The sequence below is a fragment of the Anas platyrhynchos genome, chromosome 1, assembly GCF_047663525.1.
Source record: "Anas platyrhynchos isolate ZD024472 breed Pekin duck chromosome 1, IASCAAS_PekinDuck_T2T, whole genome shotgun sequence".
Lineage (NCBI taxonomy): Eukaryota > Metazoa > Chordata > Aves > Anseriformes > Anatidae > Anas > Anas platyrhynchos.
Genome location: NC_092587.1, coordinates 139,035,020 through 139,052,160, shown reverse-complemented (window position 1 = coordinate 139,052,160; position 17,141 = coordinate 139,035,020). Strand labels below are relative to the sequence as shown.

The 17,141-nt window shown below is 48.0% G+C and overlaps 1 protein-coding gene across 3 annotated transcripts in view; it reads right to left on the bottom strand.

Annotated features, from left to right (window-relative positions):
• ATP10A (ATPase phospholipid transporting 10A (putative)) overlaps window positions 1-16,093 on the bottom strand; it is a 111,031-nt gene extending 94,938 nt beyond the window's left edge. For 2 of the 3 annotated variants that reach the window (XM_038173183.2, XM_072030591.1), the window contains exon 1: window positions 15,427-16,093. In XM_038173183.2, the coding sequence (XP_038029111.2) occupies window positions 15,427-15,875 (449 nt within the window). In that variant the 5' untranslated portion in view covers window positions 15,876-16,093. Of the gene's footprint in view, window positions 1-11,910; window positions 12,061-15,426 lie in introns of those variants that run through there. The other variant, XM_038173184.2, reaches the window with a different exon arrangement.
• Between the last annotated feature and the right edge of the window lie 1,048 nt (window positions 16,094-17,141).

Sequence of the window (17,141 nt, the reverse complement as noted above, 5' to 3'; positions counted from 1 at the left end):
CAGTAACTGTGGTTAAAATTCAGTGCCATCCTCTTTCCCAAAATGCCTGAAGGCCTTTCAGTAATTCAAAAAAAAAAAAAAAAAGAAACAAGACCAAACAGGAAAATAAACAAATAAATAAAAAAGGTGGGGAGGAGGCAGGCACAGCTCAAGCATAGGGGTATTTAGCAGTGCTCTGCATGAACAGGATGGCTACTGAAGCCATCTTCAGTCCCTGATGCCCCTATAGCCCTGGGTTGTGAAGGAAATGGCTTGCCTCGGGACAGGTGGCTTTCCCTCAGAGGTGATCTTGCTGCAGGGAGAGCTCATGTGCTAGTGAAGCAAAATTATAGCCTGTCACAATATAGAAAACTGTCCGTCATAAAAAGAAACTGATGGCTGGATGTAAATCAAAACCATCACAGAGCTCCGGTCTCCTCCTGAGGGTAATTTCAAGGCCCAGGCTCTAAGCACTAACAGTTCATTTTTCTGGCATTAGAGGTCAGAACCACATTTGCCTTTTGTCCTACTTTTTAATTTATCTTAACATTGGTGTTATCCAAGAAGTCCTTCAAATAATCAAATTTTCTCAATTTTTCTCTAAATGTCTCCCCCATAACCGACTAGCACTAACTAAAATGTCATCATTTTGTAGATCTTGCAGAAACAATGTTTTGTTCACAGCAGCTGGTAAGAAGCACTCTTTTCTGAAAACATGTGAGCAGAAAAAAAAAAAAAGCCTCAAGAATGCCGGTGCAAAAATAACTTGTTTTGGCAAGTTCAAGTATTTTATGCATGTATATCTGCAAGGTGTTGGTAGCAAAACTAATTTCCACTTCAACCTAAACACTGTAGAAAAATAACCAAAACAAAACATAAAACCTCCAAACACCAATATGTGCCAAGTGGGAAAAAAAACACATTGGTAGAACAAAAATATTTACTTCCCAGCATCTAAAATTATTATGGGCATCAGAGAACAGTTAAGGCAAATGTCTTTAAAAAAAGCCAGAAAACCACTGAAGTGTTATTTTAATATCTTCAAACAGAAGGAGACAAAGCCAGTGCTACTGATCCATGAAGCCTGGCTCTGTTCTTACCTCTCCTAGCAGGCTGGGCTAAGGATGGCTGCTTTGTCAGCCACCAGCCATCTCTGTGCCTGCAAAGCTCACAGCACAACTTCAGAAGTAAAGCACTTCTCTTGGGAATGTAAAAAGTAGCACCAAATGTTGGAGCTGGCCAGAGCATAACTCCAGGTCATTCAAGGTAAAAAGACTGGATTTCAACCTTCTCAGCTACCGCGTGTTGCCCGCTTTCAGTGCCATGGAAATACTGTGATTATTTTGGCCATCGGCTTCTGGAGTCTCCAGAGGCCTGTGGAAAAAGACCTACCCCTGCTTTTGTAATGGTTACCCACTAGGTGGTCAAGTTTTTGGAGGTTTCTTGATATCTGCACAGCTACACAAAACAGACAACGGTCCCAGCATACAAGCTGCTAACTTGGTAGGTGTGAACTTGCACGTTCTCTTGACAAGACAGAACTGTCACCTTGGCTCTGAGAAAGGAAAATAATTAGGTTTGGATTGTTTCCTTGTATTTTATAGCAGTTTCCTGAGTGACCTTAGACGAATGCCTTAATCCTTTTCGTCTCCAGTTTTCTTTCTCCTTGTATTCCTAACCCATTGTAAAGCAAATCGACTGTTTACAAAATGCCCTCTGCATACTTACAGAGAAACAAAACTGAGTCCACTCACAGAGGTTTTAAGACCTATTAAACTCCCAGTCATCTTTTAATACTTTCCCAGTTCAAAGACTGAATGTGTTATGGTGCTACCTACAACTATGGACAATTTAACCTCACTATTTTTTCGTGACGAGGGTATGTATGAAAACCAGGTTCACAGAGACCTCTAAGGTGCAAAATAAGCCTGAACTCGGAGATATCTGAACCAAGTCCTGTACAGACATCAGGACGAAAGTCCTATATTCTCGTCTGGGAGCACCATGTGCCTCACACAGACTAACAAACCCTGCTGAGTGGCTCTGAGAGGATCTGGATAACGCTGTGCTCTGCCCATGGACACACAGCGGCCTGCTTCAGTGCCAACACATACCTCATAAATGAGACCCATAAATGATGGCATAAATGTCCTTCTGAGCTCTCCACACAAACTGACATGGATAAAGCTCACTAAAGGGACAGACGTGGGCACACATCGAGTATGAAAGTCCAAAGATTAAGTAGGGAGTCCCAGTACCTCACCCTGTGGACATCAGGTTGATTAAGGGAAGGTCCCCAGCCAGCTGGGTTTCTGAGGCCCAGGGAGTTTTGTCCAGCAGTAGGCAGGCCGCTTCATTGTGAGGAGATATGTGCCACGTGAGAAGACAGTGGAGCTTTTTGGAGGTATTTTAATTTTCACTTTTCAGGCCTTTAAAGCAAGCACACGGCCTGCCTCTTTGCTAGTTAACTTTCTTCCTGTTCCCTCCTAGAAGATCCCTCCCAACACTACTGCTAGATGCTTACAGCCCAGCTCTTGCTAGGAACATTAAAACCAGAAGTTTGGGTCTGAAAAGTCTTTAAAAAACAATTTTGTGTTATTTAGTATTTATAATATTATACTACATAATTCTACAAAAATTATTTATGACTATTTAAAAATATTTTAATAACCGCTTACGGTCATTAGCAGTTTTTATTTACACTTGCTTTCTATTACCACTTAGCCTTTTTTTTTTTTTTTTTGTAAAATTGCATTTAAATGTTCTTGCAAAATTCTGATTCTTGCCATAATGATCTTATTTTAGAAAGCCAGGGGAAAAATCATGGCTCAAAGAGAGTTCTCCTGCTGACTTCAAGCAGGGTAAACATTACTCTGGAACATGAGCTGCCTAAGCTGCTGCAGCACATGCTATTTTCTTGAAGCTTTGCAAACCTTGTTGTGATTTCTTCTTAAGCATTCAAAAGCAGCTCTTTGAGTTCATTGAAGTTCTCTGTAAAAATGGGTTCAGGTGACAGAAATAAGGTAGAAGGATAACAATATGCAGTCGTACTTGTTAACATCTGCTGAATCTCTTAAGCTTATATCCAAGCTTATATCCATCAAGCTTATATCCATCTTGTTTAGGTTGCTTTTCAACTGCGGATCACGAATCTTCTGCTAATCTGATCTGTGCTGACATGGTAAATCACACCTATGCCATTATACACAGGTTTTTCAAAAAAAAACAGCAACAACAACCTTTCACCAGGATTCCATTTTTTTTTTTTTACAAATTAATAAATTATTTCCTCAGCCAAAATCACACAGGAAACAGCGCTGTGTTAACTGCCCAGAACAAGAATCAGGGTTTACCAGCCACACTTGGTCACACTTACACTGAAATGACCCCTGAAAATAAAGCTATGCAATTTGTATCTCTGTCTATTGAAAATGTGCATGGGCTCGTTTCAGTCTAAGTATTTTTTATACTTGCAGTGTACAAAATGGAGCAGGGTGCAGGGCCCCATAGCCTACCAGCTGTGCCCCATCCCCAAACAGAAAACTTTGTCGTGAACTTGCTGTGTTCGAGCAAGTAAGCGCTGCTAAGAGGCAGCACAGCAGCAAGGGCCCACCTTGCTTCCAGAGCAGCGAGCACCTACCTCTGCATGGTGCTCTGGAGGTATTTGGACATACCTGCTGGGACAGCCCTGCTTCATACTGAATGTGTGCAGTATAAAGACATTTTTTCACACTTTTACACACTTTTTTTACAGCTGTGAGTTTGAAGGACTGGCACTCAGGTAAGCAGTTGCCTAGGAAATCAACCTGAAAACAAAGCAAATCCTCTTTTTTCCAAGCTTTGCATATTATTTGATTTGTACATGGACAAAAAGATGAACAGACTAAGTTTTCTAAATACATGGCTCATATTTTTCCACTGTGAACTGCATACCTTAGAGATCCCAGCTTAAATATGTACTGGTGTGTGGCACCTGAAAAAAAGTTAGAGGGAAAACACTGACTGGGGACCCTGCCTCTTGCTGGCAGCATCTCCATACCGTGTGCGACCTCAAGGAAACAAGCTGCCATATCAAGTTAGAACTGGTCAGTTAACAAAAACAGGTCAGAAAAGTGCAAGACGCGTAGGAGGAGACGTCTCACGGAAGTGCTGGACATCTGGTTGTATACCTAGTAACTGAAAAGGAAGAACACTGCTCTCAAACGATCAGCAGTAGGGTCTGAGTTTAATCTGAATGCTGCTTGGCTACCTGGGCAATGCACCGTTGGCCTTAGCCACTTGTGTGGATGTTGCTGTAGATCTAAACCTTCTTTCAGGGGTGAAAAGTAAAGAATACAGACCGCATTTTTTCTTAAGACTTTTTGGCAGGGTGCAGCACTACCAACACAGGCATACTTTCCGTAAAAGTGGATGGTGGTTAAAATAAATAAATAAATAAAAACAAAACAAAACAAAAATATTTCCCAGAAGCTGCTAGATAGGAGAGCTTAAGGGAATGTTATTATGACTAAAAGGCTGTATTGGCTGCACAGAACAGCTACTGCCAGTGATAAAGCATAAAGGTTAAACAACTGGGGACAAGCCTGCCAGATGTAAAATGGAAAACTTCCAACTTAGGAGCAGCAGAGGAAGGACATGAATTAATATGCCATGACAAAATAAGCATTATAAAAATCCTCCAAGCCAAACCAAATGCCACTGAAAATAAACTCAGAAACTCTCCTCCTTCTCTTTTGCTCCCTGCATTCCAAGGAGGATTGAATTTAGAATAACCATGGGGAATTTGAGAGAAATCTTACACTGAAATGCTGAACATAAGCTTTGAAAGGTAGAGACGCTGTATGAGCTTAGGAGACACTATTGCTGTCTTTATCATGGTAGATTCTTCACTCTTATCTCCAGTACTTATGTATGAAAAGGAATCACCTTTTTGGACTTAATTCTTTTCATGAATTTTATTTTCAGTGAGATTGGTAGTGATCAGACAGATTCTTAGCCAGTTTTGTAAAATAACTGATAGCTTGAAAATAACTGGTTGCTTCTATTTGGCTTATTAACTACAGAAAAATAAAAACCAAATCAACAACTGAATACTTGACAGATACACAAAACCCACTGGTTGTTGACTTTTCATCCTGACTACATTTCAGCACTAGGTTTGTGAGCCCTATGCATAGTGCTACCCCATCAGGCTGAAGATTCTACACCACAATGCTCTGTGGCAGCTGGCCTTACAGGTACACAGGTACACACGTATTTTTCCAGCAGCTATTTTGCTGTTAATACATCAAGCTTATTACACAGTGCAGTAGGACTTAAAAAATGGAGTCTACTCAGGCAGTCCCCAGATTGAGGGGGTATCATGGATTGCTCAGTCCGTGGCAAGGGCTGTTACAGACTTTAAATTGGGCTCCCGGAGAACGGTGCTGCAGATTAGACAGCAGCACCACTAGACTGATAGTCAGCTCAGCCCTGGCGCAGATTTCTGTTGAACATGCATTTTGGAAAGCTCCCACAGGGTCTGACAGAAATAGGAGCTCCCACACATAACCCTGATACTGTCACCAAGAGTAGAGAGGGGGAAGGAACTGTGCTAGAAATGAATGAGAGACATATGTAAGAAAAACCTGATAGGAGACAGTACATTTAAACCTGAATGAACGGGAAGAGCACATGTCAAACACTGCAATCAAGTGAACAGAACTTAGGACTTTCAATACAGCAAACAGGGGCTTGACTTCTTCTGGTGCTTCACCTTTTGTATGGCTATACGGAGTGTCTGCATGTGCTTAGGGACAGGCACTGCAACTGAAGCACAGAAATTGACAACCAAGGGTAAGTCGGTGATACTCAGAATTAGCAGGGAACTTTCACCACTGATCCCTCTGATTCCATCCCTCACCACTCAGCATTATCCCTAGCAGATTTTAACATCTCATCCTGTCAGACATTAAGCATAAGCCAATAACAGCCATATGTGGTATTTGCGAGATACCTGACAGTGATGCCTCTTGTAACAGCCACACGTATGTCAAACACACGTCCTCTGCATCAGCTTGCAAAGACGTTTTAGTTGACTTTGCATTTAGGCACATCCAGACAAACAGCAGAAAGCCTAAGTAGGAACCTCCTACCTTCTGTTTCAACGCTCCCCCCCAAAAGCTGCATCTGAGGTTAAAGAGCAAATTGCATCCCAAAATACCAAGATTCCTCACGTTATGTGGGCTGCCTGAAAAACGCCTCAGAAATGCAAATGTCTTCAGTTAGTCAAATGGGAAAATTATTTATTGGTCGCAACTCATCTCTTACATTGTTTCTCAGCATTGAGATAAACTATATAAACATAACACTCAAGTATGAACAACATGTTAATGGCTAATGCTAAAGGCAAAATGTGTCAGGAGATAAAGGGTAAGTACTGAGTTATTGCCTTCACCTGACAGGTGAACATACTTGTGTCTACAACTCTCAGTACGGAAGTCTTAAATAAATTATGAAACATAAGCAGCAGGGCAGGCTTTTCTTCTACAGCCCCCAAACCATATGGAGTATTGACAGGAATTAAAATCTATCCTCTCTGAATTTATGAATGGGATTCACCTTGCCCAAAATCAGCAGGGCATCAAGTCAGGCTTCACCTGTGTCATCACTAGAGAGGTACGGACCTCCTGATTCAAACTCTGCTAAGGAAAGTGTCTCCAACAAGCTGGAAGGATATCCTCACCCTGCCCTGAAGTGCTTAATGCTCTCCACTGGTTGTGGCAGAAGTTTAGATGACTTGGTCAGATCGGACACCTAACCCTAAGCTGAAATAAACCTCTCCTCTTGTCCCAGCAAGAACCTGACAGACTGCTTCAGGAAATGCCCCTGCCAGGTCAGAGAGCACCTAATTAGCACGTGAGAAGGTTTCCTGACAGCTACCATCAGTGGAAGCCAATTACTGGCATATGCAGAAGAGGTAAGACAGGAACCAACCCGTCTATCAGGAGGACAGGGATTCCAAGCACTTCTGATAAAATCTGAACATGGAACAGCCAAAGAAGGAAGATCCAAATGCTCTCAATAAAAATAATAAATCTATTTGCTCAGTAAGCTGTGTAAGACCACACTTCTGCTTCACAGCTCTGCAGGTGTACAACAAAGGGGGAAGTACAGCAAGGGGAAGCTGACAGTGGGAACACAGGAATTTGAAAAGGGAAGAAAAAGAAACTGCAGAAAACATCTAAACCCCCAAATGTAAGTGGGAGCATCTACAAAAAGAATGCACCACACTTGCAACATCAGACTTAGGGGGATTATATTGGATTTCTTATAATTTACTTTTGCCCCAAACAGGTATCTCTTTCTAATGCATTTATTGAATCTCCTGCATTTGTAAAGGTTTGGCTGCTAAATCTGCCTGCTAAAATTTACACTTTCTGGTTAATATAATGGCAGCAGAGACATATAAAAACTGGAGTGCAGCTGTCAGTCAAACATTTAAACTCTTTCTTGAAGTAGGTCAGTATTTCCAGACAACCAGAACATAAAACAAGTGACCTCCATGCCTATTATAATAAATCTCCAGCAGAGTCTGGGCTTATAAAATAACTGGGGATGATGCAAATGTTGGTTCCTGCATGGGAGAGACTGGCCTACTTGCCACACCACTCCAGAGAAATTGTGGTCAGAAATGAACAAAATTGTAATCAAATAGAGATGGCAGATGTTTCCCACCCCCTAAAATCATAGAATCATAGAATGGCTTGGGTTGGAAGGCACCTTAAAGATCATCTAGTTCCAATCCCCCTGCCATAGGCAGGGATGCCACTCACTAGATCAGGTTTGCCAGGGCCCCATCCAGCCTGGCCTTGAGCACCTCCAGGGATGGGGCAGCCACAGCTTCTCTGGGCAGCCTGTGCCAGGGCCTCACCACCCTCTGAGTGAAGAAAATGCACGCCTTGCCTGTGCAAGACTGTCCTTGCACCATACACCATGGCCTTAAGGATGTAGGCTGACCACAGCTGAGATTTTCACCTGTAATACTCTGGAGAGAATGAAACATTGCCCCTGCTGGAGCACAGGACTAGACAGTGTGCCAGCTCGCAAGCCTCCGCAGTCCCCAGGGCAGAGCACAGCACTCGCCGGGTAGCTCGCCGTTTGCTGTGTAGCTGTATCCTAGAAACGGTGAAAAGAAAGCAAGCTGTTCCTCTCAGCTGACATCCTGCACGCGCTGAAAACTCTTAGTTTGAAACCCCCTCATTCCCACTTCCTGGACATGCAGCAAAGATTAAACCAGCTCATTCAGAAATGTGCGGGTCCTCTTCCTCTGACTAAATCTGAGGCTGGCTTTATCAAATCTTCCAGTTCAAAGACTTATCTTTGGTCTGTACGCAGCCTGGGCTGAGCTCCGTATTAAGCCTACTCAAGCTCCTGGTACAGGATGTCACTCTCACGCTCTTTCTGCCTCCCCTCTCCTCCACGACACCACAAGCGGCACCTCAGGAAGAGCTACGAGCCGTGTCTTTCACACCTCTGCGTTGCGGCTGCCTTTTGGGTGTGGGTCAGTGTCTGTGCTTGACATACACCAGAGGAAGCTGCTGCCTGGATCTACGTGAGGTACCAGTAAGAGGGCAGTGTCTGAGCTCCATTCACGTTGGCTCCTCGCTTTGTCAGCGTGCCACTCACTGAAATTCTCTCTCCCTTGCCCTGTGTGAGGGCCCGAGGGCCAGGGTCAGTCAGGGTGTACTGCAGCAGGGCTAACCTCGTGTTTCTGCTGCGGATCTCTTCTAGGTACAGGCACGACTGGCCGCCAGCATAGTTGTGCCAGTGCCAGCTCAACACAATCGCTGAGGCCGAGGGTGAGCTGTGGAAACGGGTTCGCCTCTGCAGCTGTGCGAAGTGAAACAAAGCGTTCTGCTTTTCGTGGCCTTTATTGCTCTCAATACATGTGGTTGCTAAAACCGCACCTGCACAGCGTAAAGCCTGAAAACCGGGCACAAGCCTGAGGCCGTGCGTTTGGCCGGCCAGCTGCAGTGCCCTCACTCTGCGTATACACGACAGCTCCACCAAAAGGGCTGCTCTTGGGCACAGCAATGACACCGCAAGTGCGCAGAGTGCTGGGCTATGAGGCATGGCACCCAGACGGCACCTGCTGCTGTGTCGAGGCCGACAGGCTGCCCACCCACCTGGCAAGGCTGCGCAAGGCTGGAAGGGGCTGCCCAGCAGCAGGGGGCCTCGTCCTTCCTCTCTTTTCATCTTCCTTATCAGCCAACGTCAGTCAGTCCCCTGACACTCCCATAGTAAAATCAAAGAATATCCCGAGCTGGAAGGGGCCCACAAGGATCATTCAGCCCAACATTGGCTCCACAAAGGACCACCCAAAAATCAGACCCTGTGTCTGAGAGCAGTGTCCAAACACTTGAACTCTGTCAGGCTCGGTGCCATGACCACTGCCCTGGGCAGCCTGTCCCAGTGCCCGACCACCCTCTGGGTGCAGACCCTTTCCCTAACCCCCAGCCTGACCCTCCCCTGTCCCAGCTCCATGCCGTCCCCTCGGGTCCTGTCGCTGTCCCCAGAGAGCAGAGCTCAGCGCCTGCCCCTCCGCTCCCCTCGTGAGGGAGCTGCAGGCCGCCATGAGGCCTCCCCTCAGCCTGCTCTGCTCGGGGCTGAGCAAACCAAGGGACCTCAGTTTTTGCCTCATACAGTCTCTTTGGAAAGACACTTCGACAAAATCTTCTTCCAGCCACCTCTAGCAGTAGGCACCACCTCAAGCTGACACGACACATGAGAGCAAGCAGATCTGCACACAAGGTGGCCACCTGTACGAGTGGGCTGCAGCCTGCTTCACGTGAGCTACAGCGTGTCTACAGAGCATGGCATGGATCTGCACAAATTCATCTGGGGGCATCGCTGGGTCTTTCAGTCGAGATTACTGGTGTCTTCTCTGGCAGTTAGCCAGAAGCGTGTGAAACAGCCGGCAACTGCTCTCAGGACATCCTCTGCAAACTGAAGAGCTTATTAATAAGAAGCAAGCATTCGCCTTTTCAAGTAGTGAAACTCAGGCATCTGGAAAATGTGCCCTCCGCTGAACGGCAAATAAACCGCATACACAGAGTGAGATGGGCACGGGGGTTCTCCCGTGCACCACAGCTGGCTGCATCTCGGCAAACTGGCACAGGCTGCCCTTGCTAACAGAAGAAACTCCACTGCAGAATCAAAGTACTTCATTAGTCTAACAGAAAAGCCTCTGCTACGTCTCTCAGGGAGTTTACTCACTGCCAGCCTGGCCCAAAGTGAAGCTGAGGACAAAGACGCAGTGAGACGAACAGCGCAGCACCTCTCCAAAAGTGGAGAAGGGAACACTGGCTTCTCTGACACAGATTCAGACCACTACTTTCTGCTTTCAGCTTTCTGTGCATGAAGCTCACTCACAGAGGAAACTGAGTAATCCCAGGTAGTTTCCTTCTGAATCACATCTAGTGACATTTGCTTTCTGGAGGGGATGAGACAAGTGTATTTCTTCTGGAGAGAAATGTCAGACCCTGCCTGCAGTGCCCGGGACACGAAGCTACTCTGGTCTATTCGGGTAGTGTGGGAGATGATCACAACCCACCTCCCCAGAGGCTGGCGTTGCCAGGAAAATGTGTGAGACCCAAGAACTGGAGCGGCTGCACATCGAGTCCTCGTGTGGTTGCTTCAGAGGCCACGAGTGGCACCAGCAGTGCCCTTGTGAGGCTTCGGTGACACAGCTCTATCTTTTTTCCCTTGGGCTGGAATTGCTTTCACTGGGGGGCTGACAGAGGGGAGGAAGAAGGAAGCATATTTTGGAAATTGTGTGAAACAAGTTGCCCACATCAAGCTCTCTTTTCTCCTCCTCTTGAGTTCTGCAGAAGGAAATTAACATTTAATGTAAACCAGCTTGCTTTGATAGCTGCCTCAGTGCCCCATTAAACATTTTCCACACCTCGGGGGAGACAAATGCCAGGTCATAAATTCCAATTTGTCATGGATTTTCTAAGTCACAGGTTGACAGAAGAAGCAGTTATCACTCTCTGATCAGTATGCAGACACCATTACAGTCTTTCACAATACTCTTCAATGGACACAGCAAGAATTAGAGAGTAGATTTAAAAAGCAAAGCCCTTCGGTTTTGAACATAAGGCTCCCAGAAAAACGTTAGAAGAGATTATTTCACCAACACAGCACTTAGTCAGTAACAAAATGTAATTCCCTGCTGGATGAGCGCCATTATTTGTTGTGATTGTAGTTATCACTGTTCATCTCCTATTTACATACCATGCAAATATATACCATACTTTGTAACAGCACACCAAAAACAAAGCCCCTGCTTAGAAGAGTTTTAACACTTTGGCTCCAGTGACAAATTTAGTTCTACCAAATAGTTAAGAGCAGCAGTAATGTGCGCATCCTGGAATTATCTGGAGTGAGCATTTACATGCAACTGCAAAGAAAAAAACACCCTTTTGTCCTCCAAGATCAAGATAATAACCCAGAAAAGTAACAAACCACAGAAGATTTCACCGCGAGGTTGAAAATTTGTCATCTCCAGTTATCGACCTCCATCCCTGGGTCATGGAAATGAGGAAGAGGAACAAAGAGATGATAACTGAGGTGATCACCGAGTTGCAAAGGTTATGCACGCAAAACAATATTCTGCTCTGTGCTCTAACGCCTTTGTAACTTCCCTCCATTTAAACCAACTAAGCAAGAGTTTCTGCACTCTTCTGGGATCCAGCCTTTTTAGCCTGAGCACCTGCACTGAATCTAAATTCTAGGTGACCTGTGCAACTGTCCTCCTAAAGAGTGTCCTCTGTTGTCTCAACAGGACAGGTGCCTTGAAAGGCTTCCAGGGAGAGGCCCTATTGCCTCCTCTTGGCTAAGAAACCTTCCCTCTTTGCCTATCAAACCTGCATGCTGTAACAGGCGCACCTGCAAAATCCATCACGCAGCAGCTCAGGCGTGCAGTTCTCCAGTGTTTCATTCCATGACATATGCTGCCAGTTCAAAATCAACAGCTTCTTTCAATTTATTTGAAGAACTGGGTCTTTTCTCCGTCCACCAGCCGACTCTAGAAAGCAACAGCTTTTGAGGGACTCTCCGAAACATCCAGAATTTCTACATGAAAGCTGTCTCCTCCTCCTGCAAAAGCAAGCTGCATCTCCGGCTTTTTACTTGAGGTTGCATCATCCTGTGCTGTTCTATCGTCTGATAAGTTTTGCCAACTCTGAGCCACTGACTCATTGATTCGGCAGTGGTTGTACGCGAACGGGTCATCTGAGTCCACGCCGCTGGGACGGCGGGAGGAAGGAGGCCTCGCCTGCACACCAGCTGTTAAGCAGCCAGCGCAGCAGGAGAGCAGCATTTCAACCCCCGAGTTCAGATTACTGACACCACCAGACCGTGTGGGCTGTTCCAGGGAACCTGGCCGTGGGCGCTGCCCTCGTGCTGCTGGAGCCTCTTCCTAGCGAGCTGGCAGAGAGGACACACGGCAGAACATACGTGATCTGACACGAAACTTCACGTAGCTGCTAAACATTACCCAAGACTGAGGGTTTTTCTCTGCAAAAGGCCCTGTTTCAAGCTGCTGATTGCAGCTTGTCACTTGCTGTTGGCCGTGTTTGAGCGCTGCTGCTGGTGTTTGAAGTGGTTCTCTCAGTGGGGTGGGTGGCTGGCTGGAATGTGGGGGCCAGGACAGCGTGGAGGACCAACCTGGCACTCACACACATCCCGTCTTACAGATCTATGGGCAGCAAGAGAAGGGTCTCTGCTCCCTGGTAGCCGCACGGAACTGCAGCTGTGTCCATCAACCTGCCCTACCTATAGAAGCACCTGTACTGAGGGCAGCATCTGCATCGAAGTCGGCTCCACTGTCACCACAAGGAAGAGACAGTCAGTCTGGCGTAGTCAAAAGGTAGCAGAACTGATAAAGTGATCAGCATGAAACGGATGTGGAGAGAAAAGCTGTCACATATCACTTCTTTACGTGACACCTATACCTCAGCATTTTCCAGAAACAAAGAGTCTGAGGAAACAAAGTAACAGTCACGTCCAATTCCTTGTGCTTCTCCTAGCAGGACACCTTTTGGAGAAAACAGCTTTTCTGAACCCATGCCCAGCAACTTCCACGACCTTGATACCTTGATACCGCTCACCCTTGGTTCCTGTTTCCCGCTTCAGCTCCAGACGTCACGCACGTTACCAAGAATCTTTGTTTGTATCTGCAAAACCAGCAAGTTTCTCATCCCACCTCACCCACTGGGGCTGGAGGACATTTTAAAAAGTGATTTTGTGATGTTGAAATTAAGGACAGAAAAAGAAGAAAGAGTGTGTAAATAAAGGCGTATAAACAAATCATTGTAGCTACCTGTTTTGTTTTTCCTTTTCAATTGCAGGAGTGGAGCTTTTCCTAAGGACTGCCTAAGGGTAGAAATAGTCAAGCTGCTATCAGGAACTAGGCTTCTGCAGACAGCTGTAAGGAAGCATCATCCATCCCCGCTCCTAGCCAGAAAGCTCTATTTGAACAGCTGTCAGAGTTCCTCAGCTTCCACACTCACTGCCCTGCAGGGCTCAGGCCCAAATGCACCTTTCTTGCAAACGCAGACTACTCAAACTATTCCCAAATTAATCCATACAAGCGCCACTCAAAAGTAATCCACCTTCTGCAGCAAAAGGAACAATTCCCAATTTTACTCTGGCACCATATAAGCACTACAAAGGGCAACGCACTTAGCTGGGACACCCAAAATGGTACAAGTGATACCAAGACCAAACAGCACTTTTTCTCATCATCGCATCCACCTTTTCAGCAGCAGACAGGGGTATGGAAAATTGCAGGGGGAGAAACTTTCCGGAATTAACATTCCAGTACTGGTACTCATTAGTATCTTGAACAGTTTCTGCAACAGGTACTTCTTGCTTTTCAACCTAGGAGACACAGCAGCTTATTTCTAACCTGGTTTTATTTGGTGGGGGCCATACAAATGAGTACTATTTTATTTTTGTGCAAGCATAGTCCCTTACTGGCCCTCCGGCCACTCATTTCCTTCAACTCCAGAAGCGTTCGCAGAGATAAGGATGGCTACAAGCAAGCAAGGCACTGGGCAGAGCCCTGGGCTAGCAATGCCCACGTACGTGATGTGGCTGGGTTATATTCATTTTAGTTTACAGAAAGAAGCCTGTTTTATTTGTGTTCCCAGGCATGCATGTCTAGTGGCAGGGGAATATCCCAGGGTGAGATTTCTTGTGTGATATGAGTTTGTAAAATAACAAACTGAGCCCGCTGCATGTTGAAACTGCAGGCTATTCCGAGTTCTTTTTAGCATTTTATTTTTTTTCACACGCCTTTCTTGAAATAGGAGAGTTGTTCCCTGCCTTCATGCTTACGTCAGCCCAGAGGACCCCTCCCAGACAGCTTGTGGAATAGGAGCTAAAGCTTTTTGGCACGTGCTTCTATTCTGTTAGATCTACACATCAGAATGAGAAACGAAACCTACACTCTTGGAAACTATGTTCTTCTCACAATCCCCCAAAAAATCTTGGCCTGAGCTGCTATGAGGTGCCTAACTAGCATGGAGAGGAAAACAAAACTAAAGTTTTCTGAAGATGGATTTTTTTGCACATGAATGTTAATGCAAAAGACATTTCAGTCTGACTTATGGATAACAAGGACATGGTCTAAACCTGGCTCTCAGATCATTAAAAACAACAAGAAAAGTCTGAAGGATAAAAATGATCTAGCGCTCCAACCACAAGCTTTGGGAGATGGCAAAGTCACGGGGAATGATGACACTTGGGACGATTCACTCAGAAGTACACATTCAGTGAAGGGACAGCCTCGCATTCTCCAGAAATGCGGACACAGGTCAGGCTCACCAATTCATGCCACGAAACCTCACAGTCCTAGCTCAAACGCAGAAACCTCCGGCCTCTACCCCCAGCACAGCAAAGATTTATTAGTAGATTACTTCAAGGGTGTCTCACAGTACTTAAACCAAATGAATGCCTGAAACTACACACCAGCGTAACTGGCCGCTCACACTGGGAAATATTCGCACAAGGGCTTGTGGATCGAGCAACGCTTGCGACGCTGCTGTCCCTCTGTGATGCACGGTCCCTCCTCTAAAACTTAAAACACTACTTACACGTGGACCTACGCTTAACTGTCCCTTACTCATAGATCTATAACGTGCTGTGGAGGTCCCACTGATCGGAGTGAATCCGCTCTCATCCAAAGGCACTGGGCTTTAGGCACACCTGCAGCTCTGAGGAAAGAGACGGGAGATGCCAACTCCAAGGACAACCGAGAGCTTCTTCACGCTCAGCATGGCCACAAAACCCCTCGGGGGCAGATGTCCTCGCTGCCATGCGCCCACACATCCCTAGCCCATGTCCCACGCACCCAGCAGCCCGCACACGGCGCTCCCCATCCCCGGCGCCCAGCCTGACCTGCTGTACACCAGGCACTCCATGTGGTTGATCTCCTTGTCGGAGAGGTAGCGGCTGTAGTCCTCCCACAGGTCCTTGATGGCCGTGACCGCCAGGATGAAGAGCACGGGGGCCAGGGCCAGCTCCGGCTGGAAGGCGTTGACGGCGGGCGCGAAGTTGAGCAGCGCGATGAAGACGAAGTAGACGTTGGCCAGGCGGTGGAACTGCTCGAAGAGGTTCTTGGGCAGGAAGGAGAGGGCCGTGTACTTGGTGGTCTTGAGGCGGTTGCTGGCCAGCGAGGTCCTCTTGGGCTTCTCCGCCTCGGCCTCGGGCAGCAGCAGCAAGTTGGAGCGCACCAGCCGCGTCTGGCTCTCCTTCCTCCTGCGCCGCCGCCTCCTCTTCCTCTGCCTCTCCTTCCCCTCCGGCCGCACCTGGGGCGCTCCCTCGCCTCCAGCAGCGCCCTGGGACATCTCTGCCTCCCTCCGGGCTCCAAAAAAAAAGGCCGGGGGCAGCGCGGGCAGCTCCCCTCCCCGAGGCACAGCCGCCCGCCCCGCCGCCCTAAGTTATCATCCTCAGCCGCTCGCCACGGCTCTCGCTTTCCTCTTCCCCTCCGGGGGGGAGGGAGGAGGGCTCTTGCAAACCCTCTCCCAACTGCTCCGCTTGGCCCTCGCTCGCTTTCTCCTCCTCCTCCTCCCCTCCTCGGCCGGGGAGGGGACGTGGGCAGGCGGCGAGCCGAGCCCTCCTCCCGCGGGCCTCGCCCCGGCACAACGCGGAGCCGGCCCGGGGCACTGGGGCGGGGAGAGGTGGGGGGGGGGGGGACACCCTTCGGCGTGGCGGGGCCGTTTCTGTACGCCTCCAGGCAGCGAGAGGACGGGGAGGGAGCCGGGGAAAGACCCGGGGGTGCTGCTGCTGGTGGCTGTGGGGAGGACCCCGGCGCCCACGCCACGGGGGAGCTCGGAGCGAGAGCGGCGCTTCCGCGGCCACACGGCCCCGGGGGAGCCGCCGCCACGCCGCGCCTCGCCTCGCCTCGCCTCGCCCCGGGGCTGCCGCTTGCCCCGGGAAGCGGAGCCCCCCCCGGCACTCACACACACACACACACACACACAGAGCCCTGGGTGCAAGGCGGCGGATGCCACGTTATCTGCCGCCTTCGACTTTCCGTGACACGGCGGGGAGGTGTGGGTTGAGAGAAAGAAAAAATATTTCCACTCAAGTGCTCGTCCCGGGCCACGAGCACCGCGGGCAGGCGCCGTCAGTGAGTGAGCCCACAGCTCCCTGCTCCAGCGCCACGGTATCGCCCTGAAGACACGTGGCAGGGCCCCCAAATACTGTGGGAATAATGAACTGGGGTTGTTTAGTCTGGAGGCTCAGGGGAGACCTCGTTGCTCTCTGCAGCTACCTGAAAGGAAGGGGTGGGGAGCTGGGGATAACTAGTGATAGGGCTAGAGGGAATGGCCTCAAGTTGCCCCAGGGGAGGTTCAGGCTGGCAATGAGGAGACATTTCTGCTCAGAAGGAGCAGTCAGGCACTGGGACGGGTTGCCCAGGGAGGTGGTGGAGTCACCGTCCCTGGGGGTGTTCAAGGAAAGGTTGGATGTGGTGCTCAGGGACATGGTTTAGTGGGTGACAGTGGTGGTAGGGGGATGGTTGGACCTGATGGTCTTGGAGGGCTTTCCCAACCTTTATGATTCTATGATTATCTCTACTGGACATGATGTGAGGCATCACAGCATCCCCT